At 42.3% G+C, this 17676-nt stretch overlaps 1 protein-coding gene across 1 annotated transcript in view; it reads left to right on the top strand.

Moving 5' to 3' along the window:
- The window catches only part of TMEM182 (transmembrane protein 182), a 110440-nt gene extending 104599 nt beyond the window's left edge, over positions 1 to 5841 (top strand). The window contains exon 7 of the mRNA XM_054547832.2: positions 3661 to 5841. Within this exon, the coding sequence (XP_054403807.1) occupies positions 3661 to 3824 (164 nt within the window). The 3' untranslated portion in view covers positions 3825 to 5841. The remainder of the gene's footprint in view (positions 1 to 3660) is intronic.
- Positions 5842 to 17676: the final 11835 nt, after the last annotated feature.

Consider the following 17676-nt stretch of genomic DNA (forward strand, 5'->3'; position numbering starts at 1 on the left):
AACTAGTCCTCTGTGAGAAGAGTGCAGAAATACGTGTTTGTTATCCACCTGATGAATTGCCAAGGTGGTGCTATCACTCTCAGCGTGCCACTTCTGAAGTCAGAAGCCCAGCAATTCTACAAGGGAAGCACAGAAGATTAGAGGATCCCTGATTGATTTTCTGGCAGCCAATACAGGAGAATGAGTCATAAGGTTATAATAGGCAAAAGACATATTCTCAGGGATGCTGCAAACTTTGGGAAAGAGTGTAGAATTGTTTTGAGAAAAAGCAGCAACAAAGCATGGGATTTGCATCTGTTCTTAGTGAGAAGTAGCTCTGAGTGCCTCACGGGGAGAAGGAACCAACATCCCCCAAATCCTAAAAATAGAGGCTGCAACTTTTACATCTGCCACTAGAGGGCGCATTTCATCTATAAAGAAACCTTCCCATTGAAAACCCGGGAACTTTTCAAAAGGCTTTTGAGCACATCTCAAAGGGTGGCGGGCCTGGGGAGGGATGAGGGAATGGGAGGTGGAGGGGCAAAAGGGAATATGAGATAGAGAGTTATTGACTTGCTTAACTCTGGGGAAAGGTGTGTGCCTAAGTGCGAAATCGCCATGTATTGTGGATGCTGCATTTTCCTGATCGTTGTAACCTGGGTACCTGCAGCACATATTCCAGGAAAAAAGTAGACTACGTCTTCCCATATAACTCTTCTACAGAGGAATCTAGACTTGGTGAATGCACCATTGTTCTCCAGAGGGCCCCTCCACCTAAAACGGGGCAGGAACCAATGTAAACACCGGCGTTGGTGGGTCAGGTAAGTGATCCTGAGGCATAGCGGGTGAGGGAGAGTGAGTTAGCATCAGGCTCATATAGAGGCTACAATAAAGAGCCAAAGAATTAAAACAAAAATGAGGAAGGCCGATTAAAAAAGAACATTTTACAGACAATGTATAACTCCAGCTCCTTTCACAGAAAGCAGAATATTCCCAGAAAGCAGAGAATTCCCTGAGATAGGGGGAGTTAGAACTCGAATAAGAGTTCTGATTTTAGGCATTCTCTGTTGGTAATCCTTCAATTTTTATAACATTTTCTAGATCTGCCACTGCATGAACTACATAACTGACAAATCTTCAATTCACATTATATTTAAGTGGTTTCCCCATCACTTCTCACAGTTAAAAATACATTACATAAATTACTATCCTGCCTAGTGAAATATGCAACGACTCTGTTGTCTGCCGTTTATTTCTAAAACATTTTGGCACTTTCTGCGGAAGTCGTCTTCTTCTCAATGATGCCAGGGGACTTTTTTTTTCAGTGTTACTTTGTTACTAAGTGCAGGATCACGGAGATCCATGGGGAAACAAATAGTGGCATCAAGAGTGGCCTGTGGTGGAGGAACTAACAGCTGCAGGCGGAGGCGGATCGGGGAGCTGGAGTGGAAAGGGCAACTGAGGCGATGTCTGTGTTCCCTGCACGTGACAGTCCCACGGAGCTCTACTGATCTGGGGCCAGGCTGGGACTCCGGCCCAACTTCGAGGGGCACCAGGGTCTGGGTATTAATCGTGTGGCAGAGCTCCAGTCTCCATGTGATACAGCAACCGTGCAGAAGCGTCCCCTGCAGAAGCACAGGGGACAGCCAATGCTCTATGGCCCTGCAAACCCCTCAGCATGGCCCTGTGAGTATTCTGCAGAGGACTGAGCAGTTCTTTCTTCCCAGCAGGTGTCACTGTGGAGTCATTAAAACGGAGAAAAAAAGAGCTGTGCTTTAGCAAGCCGAGCCCCAGTAAAGGATCTTAAACCAAAACTGCACACAGGCTCCGCAGCAATGACACTCAGCAGCTTTAAAAACTCCCTCCACCACTGAGTCCAATGCTGTGAGCATGCGGTGTCTGTTGTCTTTGAACTAAGTTCACCAGATCTTCCAAGTTTTAAAATGGGAGCTAAAGCAGAACAATTATCCATATGGATGTTAAAAAGATAGATAGCTCCATTTCAAGGTGGCAATAGCTATATCAATTTTTGTCCTATTTTCTGACTGTTTGGACAGGTAGTTTTGTTCGTTTGTTTTTTCATTGTGGGAGGTAACTTGATGACATGGAAAGAATGCAGAATCTAAAAATCTGGATTCAGATTCTTGCTTCCATCTCCTTATGTGTATGTTACTTTGGACAATTTACATAATTTAGAGCTCTGAGACTCCATTCCATGACAGGGTAATTGCGAAGGTTAAATAAAATGTATTCAGGAAAGTATCTAGTATGGTTAGTTACATCTGAATCCAGATGCATCACTGAAATACTGTTTAGATTTCATTATCATTCTAATATTTTAATTTCATTTTGAATACATTCTGTTCATATCGTATTACCCATATATAAAGTATAACCTCTAGGAGGATAATTCACTTGTCTCCTTTGGGCTAAGTCCCCTGCTCCCACCTGCAATGACTACTCGCCATCTCTGCTCAGATGTCCTGCTAGAACTCAAATGCAGAATTATTATCTGTATGCTCCTACCTCCCTCTATGCATTATTTATTCCGATTGATGGTGCTGTCCCCTTTTCCTGAACCTTGAATTGCTAGGATCACCTCAATTTCTCCTTCATCACTATCTTCCATATCTAAACAGATCCTTGAACTTGCAGTGCCATTTCCAATGTTGCACTATCTTCTGTGTCTACCTGCTGCCCTCACAAAGCTCCTTGTCGGGATTACTAGTTCAGTTTCCTACCTCATTGGCTTCTGGGGAGCTTTCCCTGTATCCCAATTCCAGGGCTCCACCTAGATCCACAGGGTCAGAATTGTAGAGGGGCCCAGGACGGCATGGGACTAGCATACATACACTTGGATTTCATTGGGAATCCCTGTCGCATACATCTCTGACCTCAAGTTAGATTGACCTTCCAAACCAAAGGGCATGTCACTGACATAAAGCTCCTCTTAAAGCCACGTTTTAATTTTGTTCCTTCCTTGCTGCACATCTTTGCGATTTCCCACTTCCTGGAGGATGGACTTAACTTCAGAATGAGATGATGTCACTCCATTCTCGGTGCCATGAAGGAAGGGACAGTGTGCACCTTGCTCATCATAGAGCCAAGTGCCTGGCCTCTCGTAGACCTGACAATAGCTCCCTTTGGGTGGTTGCCTGGATCACAGCCATTGCCCCTTCCAGGGTTGCTCATGACATAGATGGAGGGGCCACTGACACCGCCCCTTGGCCATAGCTGTTGACACAGAGGGCGGGCTTTTGATACAATGTATACAAACATACTCTTTACAGAAAATGGAGAGACCCTGAGATCAGATGTCATGGACACGTAGTCACATGAACATGAACGGCAGGCCCTGTGCTAAGGTCTCCTGTTGCCATGGCTCCCCGATGCGTGCCAGGGTTTGTGCGTCCTGAGCCTTGGCTGCTCAGATCCGCCCTGTCAGGAGATACCATGACACCTCCAGTAAGTTGTCTCTTTTTCTCCCTTTGTATTCAAGTCACTTAGAGTCAGTCCCTCTTACCAGCAAATGACAGAGCATAATCTGACACATTGTTGGGAATTTCGTCTGCTCATGACACAGTTCCAATCTACCTAATTCATGTTATTCTCCATAATTCTCGGTCATAAATTCTTCTCTAAAACCAGGTGACTCTTCTAATAAATTTCACTCTTTTCTAGATGGAATTTCTTCTCTCTGTTACTCAAGCCTCTCAAAGTCCTTATTGTCCCAGCCTCTGTGTGAAACGTCTTCAGCCATCAATGACATCTCACTCCTTCAAGCCCTTATGCCACTGCTGGGATGGACCAGTCACTGGACCTGCATTACAGTGGGCTTATATTGACGTTTACCTCTACACTTGTATATAACTGGTTTTCCCATTTAGTTGCAAGACAATTGGAAGCACAGACCAAGACTTACATTTGTTTTTTAATGTTTTTCTCATAAATGCTTAATGCCTAAATGTTTCCGTACTACTCTTCTTTCTAAATCCTTATTGTTTAAAAGTTTCTCTCCTACTATACCATGCCTTATAAATATTGATTGAATGAATGGATGAAATGTATAGCTGCTTATATTTCTAATTAAAGGCAATTTGGGATTATAGTATTTGTTTTTCCAAAAATGTTTCCAATTACCCATTCCCTTGTCAGTTCCCATGTAGGCTGGAAATGCAACATTCCCTTTGTAGAATGTCCGCTTTGTAATTACCCCTGTCAGGGTGATTAATGGATAGCAGTTTATGACCAGGAACCTCCATGGTGACCTGGTGGTCAGCAGAGGCCACCTTGTCTCAGATATTTCTGCCCCTGCATAAGGTTTTTAAAAAAATTTTTGGCTTTGGAAAAGAACTAAGGTTGCAATATGGGCACATTTGCCCGCAGATTCCCGGAGCCTGTCGATAGCTAATTGCATCCAGGCGGGAAGACTGATTTGCTCGGCAGTTCCTCCCGACTGGAGGTGGGATGGTCAATCCAGGCTGGAGTAGGGCCAGTGCCTTGGGCCAAATGTGTTTTCTTCCTCTTGGCTGGCTTTCTTCTGCCTGGGCCTGTTTTGCCCTCTGCTGACATCTCAGGCTGAGGATCTCTTTGCTGGCCTTGCAGGGCCAAAGGTGGCTGGAGGGTCAGGAGGCAATAGGAAGTAGGGCTTCCCCATCCCTCCTGCACTGGCTCACTGCCCAGTCACTGAGGTTAGAGGGATGTCTGGCCTAACCGTTCCATTCTTCACGTTGCTGTTGCGAGTGTCCTTGTTTCTCTTTTTCTGAGACTCCTGGATTACTCCTGGCCACAACTGCTCTGCTCACCTGGTGGAAAGCAGTGCTTCCTTCTCGAGGAGAAAATCTGCAATGGCTGGAGCCGCAGGTGCAAAGAAAGCCCATATACTGGGAGCAAGGAAATGAGGCTTTGAATGTGCTCTTCCAAGACTGCCTCTAGGAAGGCCAGAGGGCTGCCTTCCGTTATTGTTTCTGTTCTCCCCTTCCAGGAAATGGCCCAGGTCACTGGGAGCTAGCAGCATACTAGCACTAGTGCAGAACTATTAGTGTACCATGGCACATGAGCCGAATGAGGCCTGGGCAGTGTTGCACACATTTAATGGATTTTCTCACTTAACCCTCACAGCAACAGCATGAGGCAGGTACTTCTATTAATCCCACTTTAAAGAGGCAGAAACTGAGGCACTGAGAAGTTAAATAACTTGTCTAAAGCCACATCACTCCTACTCTCATACGTACTCTTATAAGAATAATGAGCACTCCTATAAATGCTCTTACTAATCAACTACTCATTGCAGCTATATTTCAGGATATGTATATGGGTAAACTGTACGCTTAGCAGGAGGTTAGGTAAGAGCCTCCTACTTGATCACTCAGCAACTATTTTGGGGCACCTATTACATGTAGACCTGTTCTACAGGCTAAAATAAATGCCAAAAAGTAATTGCTTGCACTATAGCTTAGAAGAAAAGATACTTTCTCTGCGTGTCTCTCTTTCTTTCTCTAGGTGTGGGTGTTTTGTGGATGTCCCTGCATCTATAGAAAGACCTGGGATGTAGGCACTGTTCTGGGGGTTTTGTAAGCAGCACAGACTAGTGGGTAGGAGAACAGTCCCCAGATACCCCACGTATGTTCATAAATGACTCCATTGGCTGGGCATGGTGGCTCAGGCCTGTAATCCCAGCACTTTGGGAGGCTGAGATGGGCAGATCACCCAAGGTCAGGAGTTCAAGACCAGCCTGGCCAACCTGGTGAAACCCCATCTCTACTAAAAATACAAAAAATTAGCCGGGTGTGGTAGCACGTGCCTGTAATCGCAGCTACTCGGGAGGCTGAGGCAGGAGAATCATTTCAACCTGGGAGGTGGAGGTTGCAGTGAGCCGGGATCACGCCACTGCACTTCAGCCTGGGTGACAGAGCAAGACTCCATCTCAAAATAAATAAATAATAAATAATAAATAGTAAGTAACTCCATTGCTCACTAGCACCAGACATTGGATGTCTGCTTAATTTTCCTGTATCCCAGTTTTTTCACTGTACAGTGGGTATTATTATAGTTCCTAATTCTTCAGGACTACTATAAGGATTAGACAAAATGATACATGTTCACTTCACTGTTTAGAATAGTCTGAGCACGTTGTAAACAATCAATAAATTGCAGTGATGATTGCCCTTACCTTTTTGCATCTCTCCGTGTATCTACAATTGCCTGCTCATTTGGAGAAAGGCACTTCCTCCTGGAAGCCTCCTATGACACCTGACCCCCTCCCAGTACCTTCCTGTGCGGCATGTTCGCTGTCCCTCTTGTCGCTTTCTGTAAAGCTGTGTATGTTCTCTATAGAGTGCAAGCTCCTGTCACATATATTTATTCAGGACCTCCTATGTGCCAAGCACATGGGGCATAGCAGTGGAAATGACAGGCACCCCTAGCCCTACTGGAACTCACCATCCAGTGAGAGTGGTGTTTAGTTATTCAACAACTACTCTTGTTCAACAATACATATTAAAAACCCAGGAATTGTAAGGAGATTTTTGGGGCACTTCACCTTCTTAGAAGTGGGGTTACCGAGCAGCTAACAGAGGCTTGAGGAATAAGCAGGAGCTGGCCAGTTGCATTGATGGAGGGGTTTCTAGGCAGAGGGACTAGAAGATGCTGAAGCCCTGAATTAGAAAGGCATGGATAGGGAGGAGGTCATAATCTTGCCTGCGTTTCTTCCCCCTGGGCAGAGACTGGTCCCATCTGGGGTGTGAGTGTGAAGGCGGGCAGTGGGGTGAGAGCTGGGTGGGCCCTGCCTGTTGGCTAGGCTTAGCTGCTGCTCTCACAGGCTTACTTTTCCCTGGGCACTTTGAGGGAATAGAGTCACCTGGATCCTCACAACCTTGGTATGATTCACGCCCATTTTAAAATGGGGGAAACTGAGAGATGAAATAAGTTATTCTGGTAACCAAGTTAGTAATTTAATGAAAGGCCAGTGGAAGTCTCTCTGCATGAGTATATGATCAGAGATGAAGACTTCCCTGAAATCTGTGAAGCAAAACCAGCTCTCCTCTTTTGGGTAAGAGAAATGGTAATTAGGGGAAAATTGAAAAGTATCCAATGATTTTTCAGCACCTTTTAATCCCCTGAAGTGATCGTCTCGATTCAGAAACAAAACACATGATTAACAAGGAGGGTTACCACTGCCCTGAACATATTTGGTATGTTTATTTACGTTCCACCCCACCCACTCCCAAGCAAAACAAACAAACAAAAAACAGAACACCAAAAACTAATACAAATCTTTGGGGAAAATATCTCGAACTTTTTGTAAATGCATGGTTACACTATGGGCAGAGTTGTCACTCTTGAAATTCAAGCCGGAAAATCAAAGCAGATTGGTGCCCAATTTTATGAGAATGCTCTGATTTTCTTCATTTCCTGAGCATATAAACAATATCTTATTGTGTGAGTGCTACTGTTTTGGAATTTAGATACAGAATATCCACTTGACTTTCAGAATGCAGATACTATGTTGTATCATTATCAACAATAATGATGTTTTCCTTCAAGTACTAGAGAAATATATTTACATGTGTCCAAGGAATGAGCTTTAAAAAATGAGAAGTAGACATCTCATATACTGGCTTTCTACCTTTCCATGTCATAGAAATGAATGAAGAGGGAAATATATAAATTAGAGAGTATAAAGTGTTTCACTGAGAAAAGCCTTTAATCAGAGAGGACAAAATGGATTTCTAATATCGCTAGACTTATAAAGTGGAATTGTGAATGCTTTGGTTAATAAAGTTGTTACTACTTCGAAAGCCAATTTTTTGGTAGGATTTGATGCCTAGTTATTTACAGCAATACATATGACATTTGTAACAACTAATATGGTAAATATGTGTGTCTCTGTGTGTGAAGAGAAAGGTGATATGCTCATGAAACTTTGCCACAAGATAGATTTAAAAAAGCAATATTTTTATATATTAGGTTAGTGCGGTTTTGCTATTGAAAGTAATGACAAAAACTGCAATTACTTTTGCACCAACCTTTATATAGTATTTTACTTAACTTAGAGTCATCAATCATTTCCCCTGCAACTTAGCAAAGAAACTTTATTGTAGATATTTTCAAATACTGTATTTAAGCCTAAAGAACAAGAAAAGAACCCCTCCCCAATGTGCTCATCCTCCACATTCAACAGGTTATCAACAGTCTTCCAGTCTCCTTTCATCTATTCCAGCCCCACTATTTTCTGGGATACTTTAAAGCAAATCCCTGATACTACATCATTTCACCAATGGATACTCTCTATCTCATAGCTAAAGCCCTTCCCCCATTGTAAAAATTAATCTCGATACCATTATTGGCAAAATTAACAATAATTTCTTAATGCCATCTAATTACCCAGGCCTTAACCAATTGTCGAACATTGGCTCGAAGGTAACTTTTAATCATGGTTTGTTTGAATAAATACCTATAAAAGATCCATACATTGAGTGCATTTCATTGATCTATTAGGTAGTCTTGAAATAAATAGTGACCCTCTCCTGCCTGTCTTTCTACTTACTACCTCCGTTTCATTCTTTTTTCTTTCCTAACATCAGTTTGTTCAAATCAGCAGGTTATGTCCTGAAGATTGGCACATTCTGGATTTGGCTGGTGGGATCCTCCAGAGTCATTTAGAGTGCAAACTTATGATACATCTGAGACTTCATTAGATTCTTATCATCAGCAGGGAAATTTCCTAGGAGGTTTTTTTTTTTAAATTTTATTTTAATAAACCTCTCCCAGGAAAGACCACCTGGTGGCAGTGTTAGGCACAACATTTCCTTGGGTGAGTCTCCTCAATGCCAGGGACCTTGCCCCTCCCCTGAGTTCTCTTATTTTCCCGGTGCCTGCCAGCCACAGCAGCGCCTGCGCATGCGGAAAGACTAGCTTCCAGCCCGGGGGCCGCTCTGCCTGCCGGGGAGCCGCTCCCTGGGTCCACTGGGGACTTGGAGTGGGCGTGACTGACGGCTTTGCCTGCCTTGCTGCAGAAATCACTGGCTGTGCTTCGGATTCATTGGTTCAAAAGTATAAGACAGTTTTTCGATGATTAAAAACTGAGAGTTTTCCATTTGAGTTAAAATAAGCAGTAAGATTTGCAGAATGTTCCAGACAGCAGCCAATTCGATAGAAATTGATGGCAGCCCGAGTTGTTACTTCAGCCACGACCCCCTTTCCTGCTTCCTCACAAAAGATAACCACCAATTCCGTTACTTTAACCTTCAATCTCTGAGACACTTTCAGTGCTCATTTTTTCATCCAAATGTCAGGAAAGTCTTGGAACAGTCATCTACATCTTTCCAACACTGCCTCCTTGGAGATCAAAACAGTGACCGGCACAGCACGGGGACAATGTTTGCTTAGAAGTGTAGTCTACATTAAGGCTGTGGCACCAAATTACTAAATCATACTTAACCTCAGTTTATTCATTTGTAGAATGCCAACAACAATCACTAAGTAGTAAGGACTAAAGGAGTGAATTGCTGTACCTGTCATATAGTCGTTGTTCAATTAGCATTAACATAAAAGCAAGGAAACTCAATTAGATTGGGTCTTCAGAGCTGGAATTCGGCGAGTTTCTTGCCTTTTTAAAATTTGAGTCATCACACTGAATGAGAGGCCTGGCCTTGGAATGATGGAGTAGGGCCACGTGTGTACTTTTGCAAAATTAATGAGGATAAATTAATTCACTAGTAGGTGACTAGTGCACACTGAAGCTCTAAGATGGATATCTGAAATTTGTTAGTTAAAATTAAGTAAGAGCTATTTTACCTGGAGTATCTCCTTCCTTGTAATTTAAAATTAAACCTTCAGCCAAAGCAAGTAACTTTAATTTAAATGAATTTCAAACTCTACTCTTGCGATTCAATTTGTCTCTGTGTCTTTCTGCCTGTATAGTCATTGTGCATTAGAGCATCTTTGCTGATGAGGTCAGTTTGCTGAAACGATTTATTTTCTTAACAATTTTGAGTATATTATTTAGACCATTTAAACGGCTTTTAGGGAAATTACTGACAAGCATATTTAAATTCAGAGCCAGGTCACTGTAAAGAAGAAAAAGAGGAAGAAGATAAACACCCTCATTCAACATCCAGAAGCCATAATTTAGGTCATGAATAATCATGTATTCCTCTAATAAATTATTAGATTGTAAGCCAATATATTTTGTACAAAATCATCTTAAACATTTCCAGAAGTAAAAATTCAGAAAAAAAATCAATCATATGGTTCTTTCTGTCACATTTTGGGTATGAACTAATTTATTTGATGATACATCAATGATGAGAAGAAAACAGGAATATTTAAGAAATTAATGATATAGTGCCATGAGTACTTTGCCAACCACTTAAAAATAAGAAGCCAAAATATTAATGGTATAAAATATGTTTATATACATTCAGAATTTTAATGAGATTCTCTTGATATGTTGTGAGTTAAATGCCAAATTCATCTGCACTTAAGCAGATCATACAGGTATTGAGAATGTGGGTAACATGTATGAAGGCAAATTTAAAACACACATTCCTCAGCTGCATAGGTAAAATCATTAGAGATTATTTAGTGTGTGTCCAGAGAAACACAAAGTTAAGACATTTTATGGTTAGCTGAGAAATGCTGTGGTGATTTTTCCATAGACACCCTCCCTCCCCATTTAGGCTCTTGCTAAATGATTCTCATTTCTACACTGTAATTTCCAGCTTATCCTAAATATAGACTCTGGATTTGAGCCATCCTAATTAAACTGTGAAGTTCTTTTGTAGTGAGCTCCGATGCTTTGGAAATCAATTTCCAAGCTTACACAAGCAGTGTGTGTCACCTTTTTGGTTTTCTTCCCCTTTATGAATTTATCTGGAAATGGTAAATTTCAAATACTATTTCAATGGCACATTTGTTCTATTTTTTTGGTCCAGGTTGTTAAAAAATAATAATAATTATAAACTTCCTTCTGTTTTATAGAGATTAATTCATTCTTTCAAAAGTTTCCCACCTTAAAGTACCTATCCCCTTTCCGCACAAAGTCTTTATAGTATAAATAAAGAAAGTGAGATTAAATGGTTTTGCCTAAGGCTATCTAGAGAAACAAGTATGGGATTCTTTTTTGTTACACAAAATTCATGTTTTTTCTTGACACACAGCTGTTAGAGATAATGGGATTTTCACTAAGGGAATAGAAAGTGAGAATCAGACACAAACATTTTAGTACAAGCCACCCTACAGGATAAGGCTAAAAGCTGGTGTGCAGAATCTTGGGTGTTGGCTCAGGAGTACCTGTGTCTTGACAGTGCTCCTCCAGAGCCAGCCCGGCCGTGAGACTGCACCGTGGAGCTGCAGGGAGGCTGAGAGCTCACCTTCTGTGTCAATGTACACACCTTTCCCATCCTGCCTTCTGCACTTGGAGAGCAGCAGGCTGCAGTCCTTAGGCTGGGATGATTGGAGACAAAGTTTTCTCTGACTGCAACTTTGAGCAGGAACTAAGACAATGAAAATTCCATAGGAAGGTTGCAAGCTTTTTTTTTTTAACAAAACCCAGATGTCTATATCCTTTGAAAGTTCAGTTTGAGACTAATTTTACAAGGACTCTGGTTTGTCTTTTGGCTTCAACTTGCAGAATGTGATTTTACTAGAAGTCTTCATGACTGTTGTGAGGTGGTTGTAGTGGTGGCTTTCCTTTTACGTTGTCTTGGAAAGGCAGAAACACCTGAAATAGTCAGTGTGTTTATCCCGGGCTTAGGAGGTCAAGGAGCAAAAATCAAGCACTCTATGAGCTACAGTTGGACTCAAAGTGTTTTGCAACCCTGGCTACACATTAGAATACTCGTATGAGGCTTCTGAAATAGATGTTAAGTACCTGGGTCTCACATGCGGACCAACTATATCAGTTTCTTTGGGTTGGGCCAAATGTATGAGTATGCTTTTAAAATTCCCCAGGTGATTTTAATTTGCAGTCTGTGTTGTAGATCAGAGTACTGGTTCCAAACATCGATGTCCACAGCCATGGCGAGCTCTATAGATCTCCAGGTATGTCACAAAAGCCTAAACATTACTTTTAATATGCTTTATTTGAGACAAAGTAGTTACTACTTTAGATAGCAATTTTGGAGGGTAGATCAACTAGGAAGGAGGCAATGAGAGGAAAATAAATGAAGTACTCAACAGAATGATGTTTTCATTCTAAAAAGGCAGGGATAATGATTTAGAGGGTTAAGTTTCCTCTATGTGGGTCTAAGTTATGAAAAAATATATAAAAGAAAGTTTTGTTTAAAAAGATAGAAGTTATGACAAATGTGCTATGCAACATTCTTTTTTCGGTTGATCTCACACTAAGACAAAAATGTTACATTTTGCTACTAGATATATGCTATTATAATACTGTCAAGTTAGCATAATGGATTTTGCCTGCAAAACGGTCCAGTCTTGAGCTAAGATTTAGCAGATTGACATACTTTAAAAAGAAGGAACGTTTTCCGGTTCTCATTGTCAGTGTAAAGCAGTGGTTCTCAAACTTACAACAGAATCATCTGGAACTTGTTAAAACACAGATTTATGGGGCTCACACCAAGAGTTTCTGATTTAGTAGTTCTGGGTGGGACCCAAGAATTGAATTTTTAACAATTTGTGAATGATGCTGATACTACTGGTCTGGTGGTATCAGCACCGGTCAAAAGCATTAGAATAGTCATTCACAGGTTCGTTTTACATAGTATACGTCTTGGCTCAGGTTCTCTAGAAATAGAACCTGAGGCAAAAGCTTATATGTGAATGCTTTATTGGAGTATGCAAGCCCTGGGAAGCTAGTGTGAGGGAAAAGGAACATGAAGTCCAGAAGGAGGGCAAATAGATCTGAGGGTGTGTTATGGTGCTGTGGACGTGACCTGGAGAGAGAAAGAAAAAAGAATTTACCTACCATATCTCTCAGACGTTCCCTCTACTTCCAAGTTGTGTCTCCTTCCTGTCCAGTTAGCCACTGGAGAAGCCAAGCTCCATAGATATGATCTTGCCAGAGGGCAGTTGGCATGTGCATGGGCTCCTAGGTCTACAGGCTTGGCAGCAAGATTCTGTAAAGCACCAGCCTCTGGGAGGGTAGCTTTTTCCAGAAAACAAGAGCCCCCACCCAGAGTAGCATATAAACCGACCCTGGTAAATGATCAGTGCTTCTCAAATTATTTGCTGTGAAAAATATGGTTTTAAAGTTGCCACTGGTTCATAGATCCCTGCCCCACTGTGTCCTCTTGTGCCTGACAGCATGCAGTGCCACATGTGATGTGACTCAGTACATTGGCTCAGCAACACCCAGAGAAGCCTGAATCTTGTTCAAGCAGGAGAATCCACTGCTCACGTACACAGATGTCGTGGCAATGTCAAGTTGCTGTGAAGATTTGCAAATACTGACTCTCAACTGTTTTTCTGCCCCTTTCTCTTCATGAACTGATAACAATTAGCAGACCAGGTTGTCTGCAGACCACTCTTTGGAGAGTGCAAGTGTTATTAGTTCGTTTTCACACTGCTAATAAAGACATACCTGAGACTGGGCAATTTACAAAAGAGGTTTAATGGACTTACAGTTCCATGTGGCTGGGGAAGCCTCACAATCATGGTGGAAGGCAAGGAAGAGCAAGTCATGTCTCACATGGAGGGCGGCAGGGAAAGAAAGAGGGCTCATGCAGGGCAACTCCCTGTTTCAAAACCATCAGATTGGCTGGGCACAGTGGCTCGTGCCTGTAATCCCACACTTTGGTAGGCCGAGGCAGATGGATCACCTGAGGTCAGGAGTTTGAGACCAGCCTGGTCAACATGGTGAAACCTGTCTCTACTAAAAATACAAAAATTAGCTTGGCATGGTGGCGAGTACCTGTAATCCCAGCTACTCAGGAAGGTGAGGCAGGAGAATTGCTTGAACCCAAGAGGCACGAGTTGCAGTGAGCCAAGATCATGCCATTGCACCCCAGCCTGGGTGACAAGAGTGAGACTCTGCCTCAAACACACAAACAAACAAACAAACAAACAAACAAAAAATCAGATCTCATGACACTTATTCTCTATCACAAGAACAGCATGGGAAAGACCTGCCTACATGATTCAATTACTTCCCATCAGGTCCTATCCACAACACATGGGAAGATGAGATTTGGGTAAGGACAAAGCCTGACCATATCATTCCACCCCTGGCCCCTCCCAAATCTCACATCCTTACATTTCAAAACCAATCATGTCTTCCCAACAGTCCCCCAAAGTCTTAACAACTCATTTCAGCATTAATTCAAAAGTCCACAGTCCAAAGTCTCATCAGAGACAAGGCAAGTTACTTCTGTCTATGAGCCTGTAAAATCAAAAGCAAGTTAGTTACTTTCTTGATACAATGGAGGTACAGGCATTGGGTAAATACAGCTGTTCCAAATGGGACAAATTGGCCAAAACAAAGGGGCTACAGGCCCCATGCAAGTCCAAAGTCCAGCAGGGCAGTCAAATCTTAAAATTCCAAAATGATCTCCTTTGACTCCATGTCTCACATCCAGGTCATGCTGATGCAAGAGGTGGTGTCCCATGATCTTGGACAGTTCTGCTCCTGTGGCTTTGTAGGGTACAGCCCGCCTCCCAGCTGCTTTCATGTACTGTCATTGAACTGAATGTCTGCAGCTTTTCCAGGCACATGGTGCAAGCTGTCAGTGGATCTACCATCCTGGGGTCTAATGTGCTTCTCATAGCTCCACTACATGGTTCCCCAGTAGGGACTCTGTGTGGGGGATCCAACCCCACATTTTCCTTCTGCATTGCCCTAGCAGAATTTCTCCATGAGAGCCCCACCCCTGCAGCAAACTTCTGCCTGGACATCCAGGTGTTTCTATACATCCTCTGAAATCTAGGCAGAGGTTCCCAAACCCCAATTCTTGACCCCTGTGCACTGGCAGGCTCAACACCAAGTGGAAGCTGCCAAGGCCTGAGGCTTGCATCCTCTGATGCCATGGTCTGAGCTCTATGTTGGCTCCTTTCAGCCTTGGCTGGAGCTGCTGGGATGCAGGGCACCAAGTCCCTAGGCTGCACACAGCAGGGGGACCCGGGCCTGGCCCATGAAACCACTTTTTCCTCTTAGGCCTCCCAGTCTGTGATGGAAGGGGCTGCCACAAAGGTCTCTGACGTGCCCTGGAGGCATTTTCCCCATTGTCTTGGCAATTCACATTCAGCTCCTCATTGCTTACGCAAATTTCTGCAGCCAGCTTGAATTTCTCCTCAAAAAAATGGGATTTTCTTTTCTATAATATTGTCAGGGTGCACATTTTCTGAAGTTTTGTACTCTGCTTTTCTTATAAAACTGAATACCCAAGTCACCTCTTGAATGTTTTGTTGCTTACAAATTTCTAAAACTGAATGCCTTTAACAGCACCCTAATCACCTCTTGAATGTTTTGTTGCTTAGAAATTTCTTCTGCCAGATACCCTAAATCATCTCTCTCAAGTTCAACATTCCACAAATCTCTAGGGCAGGGGCAAAATGCCGCCAGTCTCCTTGCTCCAGTTCCCAACAAGTTCCTTATTTCCATCCATAACAAGAATCACCTTTGCTCCAGTTCCCAACAAATTCCTCATTTCCATCTGAGGCCACCTCAGACTTTATTGTCCATATCACTATCAGCATTTTGGGCAAGCCATTCAACAAGTCTGTAAGAAGTTCCAAACTTTCCCACATTTTCCTGTCTTTTTCTGAGCCCTCCAAACTGTTCCAACCTCTGCCTGTTACCCAGTTCCAAAGTTGCTTCCACACTTTTGGGTATCTTCACAGTAGCACCCCACTCTCATTACTAATTTACTGTATTAGTCTGTTTTCACACTGCTAATAAACACACACCTGAGACTGGGTGATTTAGAAAAGAAAGAGGTTTAATGGACTTACAGTTCCATATGGCTGGGGAAGTCTCACAATCGTGATGGAAGGCAAGGAGAAGCAAGTCATGTCTTACATGGATGGCAGCAGGCAAAGAGAGAGAGCTTGTGCAGGGCAATTCCTCCTTATAGAACATCAGGTATCGTGACACTTATTCACCATCATGAGAACAGCATGGGAAAGACTTGCCCCATGATACAATTACTTCCCACTGGGTCCCTCCCACAACATGTGGGAATTCAAGATGAGATTTGGGGGAGACACAGCCAAACCATATCAGCAAGTATAGATTATTTTTTATCAAGTTCTCCAGTTTTGACTTTGTCTCTTCTTTTATTACAAATATTATATCTCATAAGAAGCAGAAATATCAATTTGTCAGAGGCTTAGCAAATTCAGAAGAGTGCATAATATAGAGCTATTAAATACATGATTTCCAAAGTTGAAAACTCTAGGACATGTAAGTAGTATGTGTTCCAGTAGGGTGGGTTATTGTTTATTTTGTTATTTGCAAATAAAATGTTAAAAATCTCTCTCCTTTCTAACTGTAATGGAAGCCTAAAGAGAGGTCAGCATAGAGGATATAGTAGAGACTGTGTCTTGGATGTCAAGCACACTTGGGATACAAATTCTGTTTCCATTCTTCGCTGACTTCCTGGGGAAGATATACTAATCCCTATGAATCTCAGGGTTTTCTTCAGTAAAAATAAGGAGAAGAGAATTACCTTACAGATCACATTTAAAAAGTGATGAATAAAAGAGATATCATATAGTAAACACATGTCATCTCCTCATTGCCCACAAATGTTGGTTCCTGTCCCCTTGCCTCTGTGTGATCTGAATAAGCCTCCTATTACTGTTTTAGTAAGAAGATAATTATCTTTACAGTGGTTTGGGATTAAACGGAGGACAGGTCCAAAAAGTTGGCATTGGCTTTTGACCCTTTTTCTGCACAGGACAAATGATGATTCATAAAGGAGAGTCTGAAATAGGGAGAAAACGAGCCCTGCTTTGGACAAGCTCTGGGGACTGTGACAATGTGGACTGGTATTCAAGATCTGTTGAAAGAAGAAGTGCTCTGGTGAGCCCCTTTAGCTTTGGATTGGGACCCTTAAAAGCTACAAATGAAGACAGATGCCTTTGTGAGGATTGTACCTCAATCATTGAAACTGGACTGAATCCCAGAGTATAACAGTATCCAGGTACCTGTAAGAGCACATTCCATGAAGGCATGTGCTTACTTTTTTTTTTTTTTTTTTTTTTTGTGGCAGAGTCTTTCTCAGTGGCCCAAGCTGGAGTGCAGTGGCACAATCATGGCTCACTGCAACCTCAGCCTCCCAGGCTCACATGATCTTTCCACCTCAGCCTCCTGATTAGTTAAAAATACAGGCATGCACCACCATACCTGGCTTTTTTTTTTTCATTTTTTTTTTTTAGAGACAGAATATCACTCTGTTGCCCAGGCTGGTCTCAGACTCTTGGACTCAAGCGATTCTCGCATCTCAGCTTCCCAAGGTGCTAGGATTACAGGAATTAGCTACCATGCCTAGCTAGATTGCCTGACTTACCAGCAAGTCTCGATCAGATAAACATTATTTTATTGTAAACAGTAAAAATATAAGTTTAGCATTTTACTTTATTTTACTGTAAACAGTAAAAATATGGTAAGCTTATCTGATTGAGACTTGGTGGTATAAGACAGCCTGAACATAAAGCAACAGAAAAAATAAAAATAAAATGAGCCCATCCAAGAATTCTGGGTACTGGAGTTGTCAGTGGCAGATGTATATTCTA

Source organism: Pongo abelii, chromosome 12 (genome assembly GCF_028885655.2).
Source record: "Pongo abelii isolate AG06213 chromosome 12, NHGRI_mPonAbe1-v2.0_pri, whole genome shotgun sequence".
In the NCBI taxonomy this organism is placed as follows: Eukaryota; Metazoa; Chordata; class Mammalia; order Primates; family Hominidae; genus Pongo; species Pongo abelii.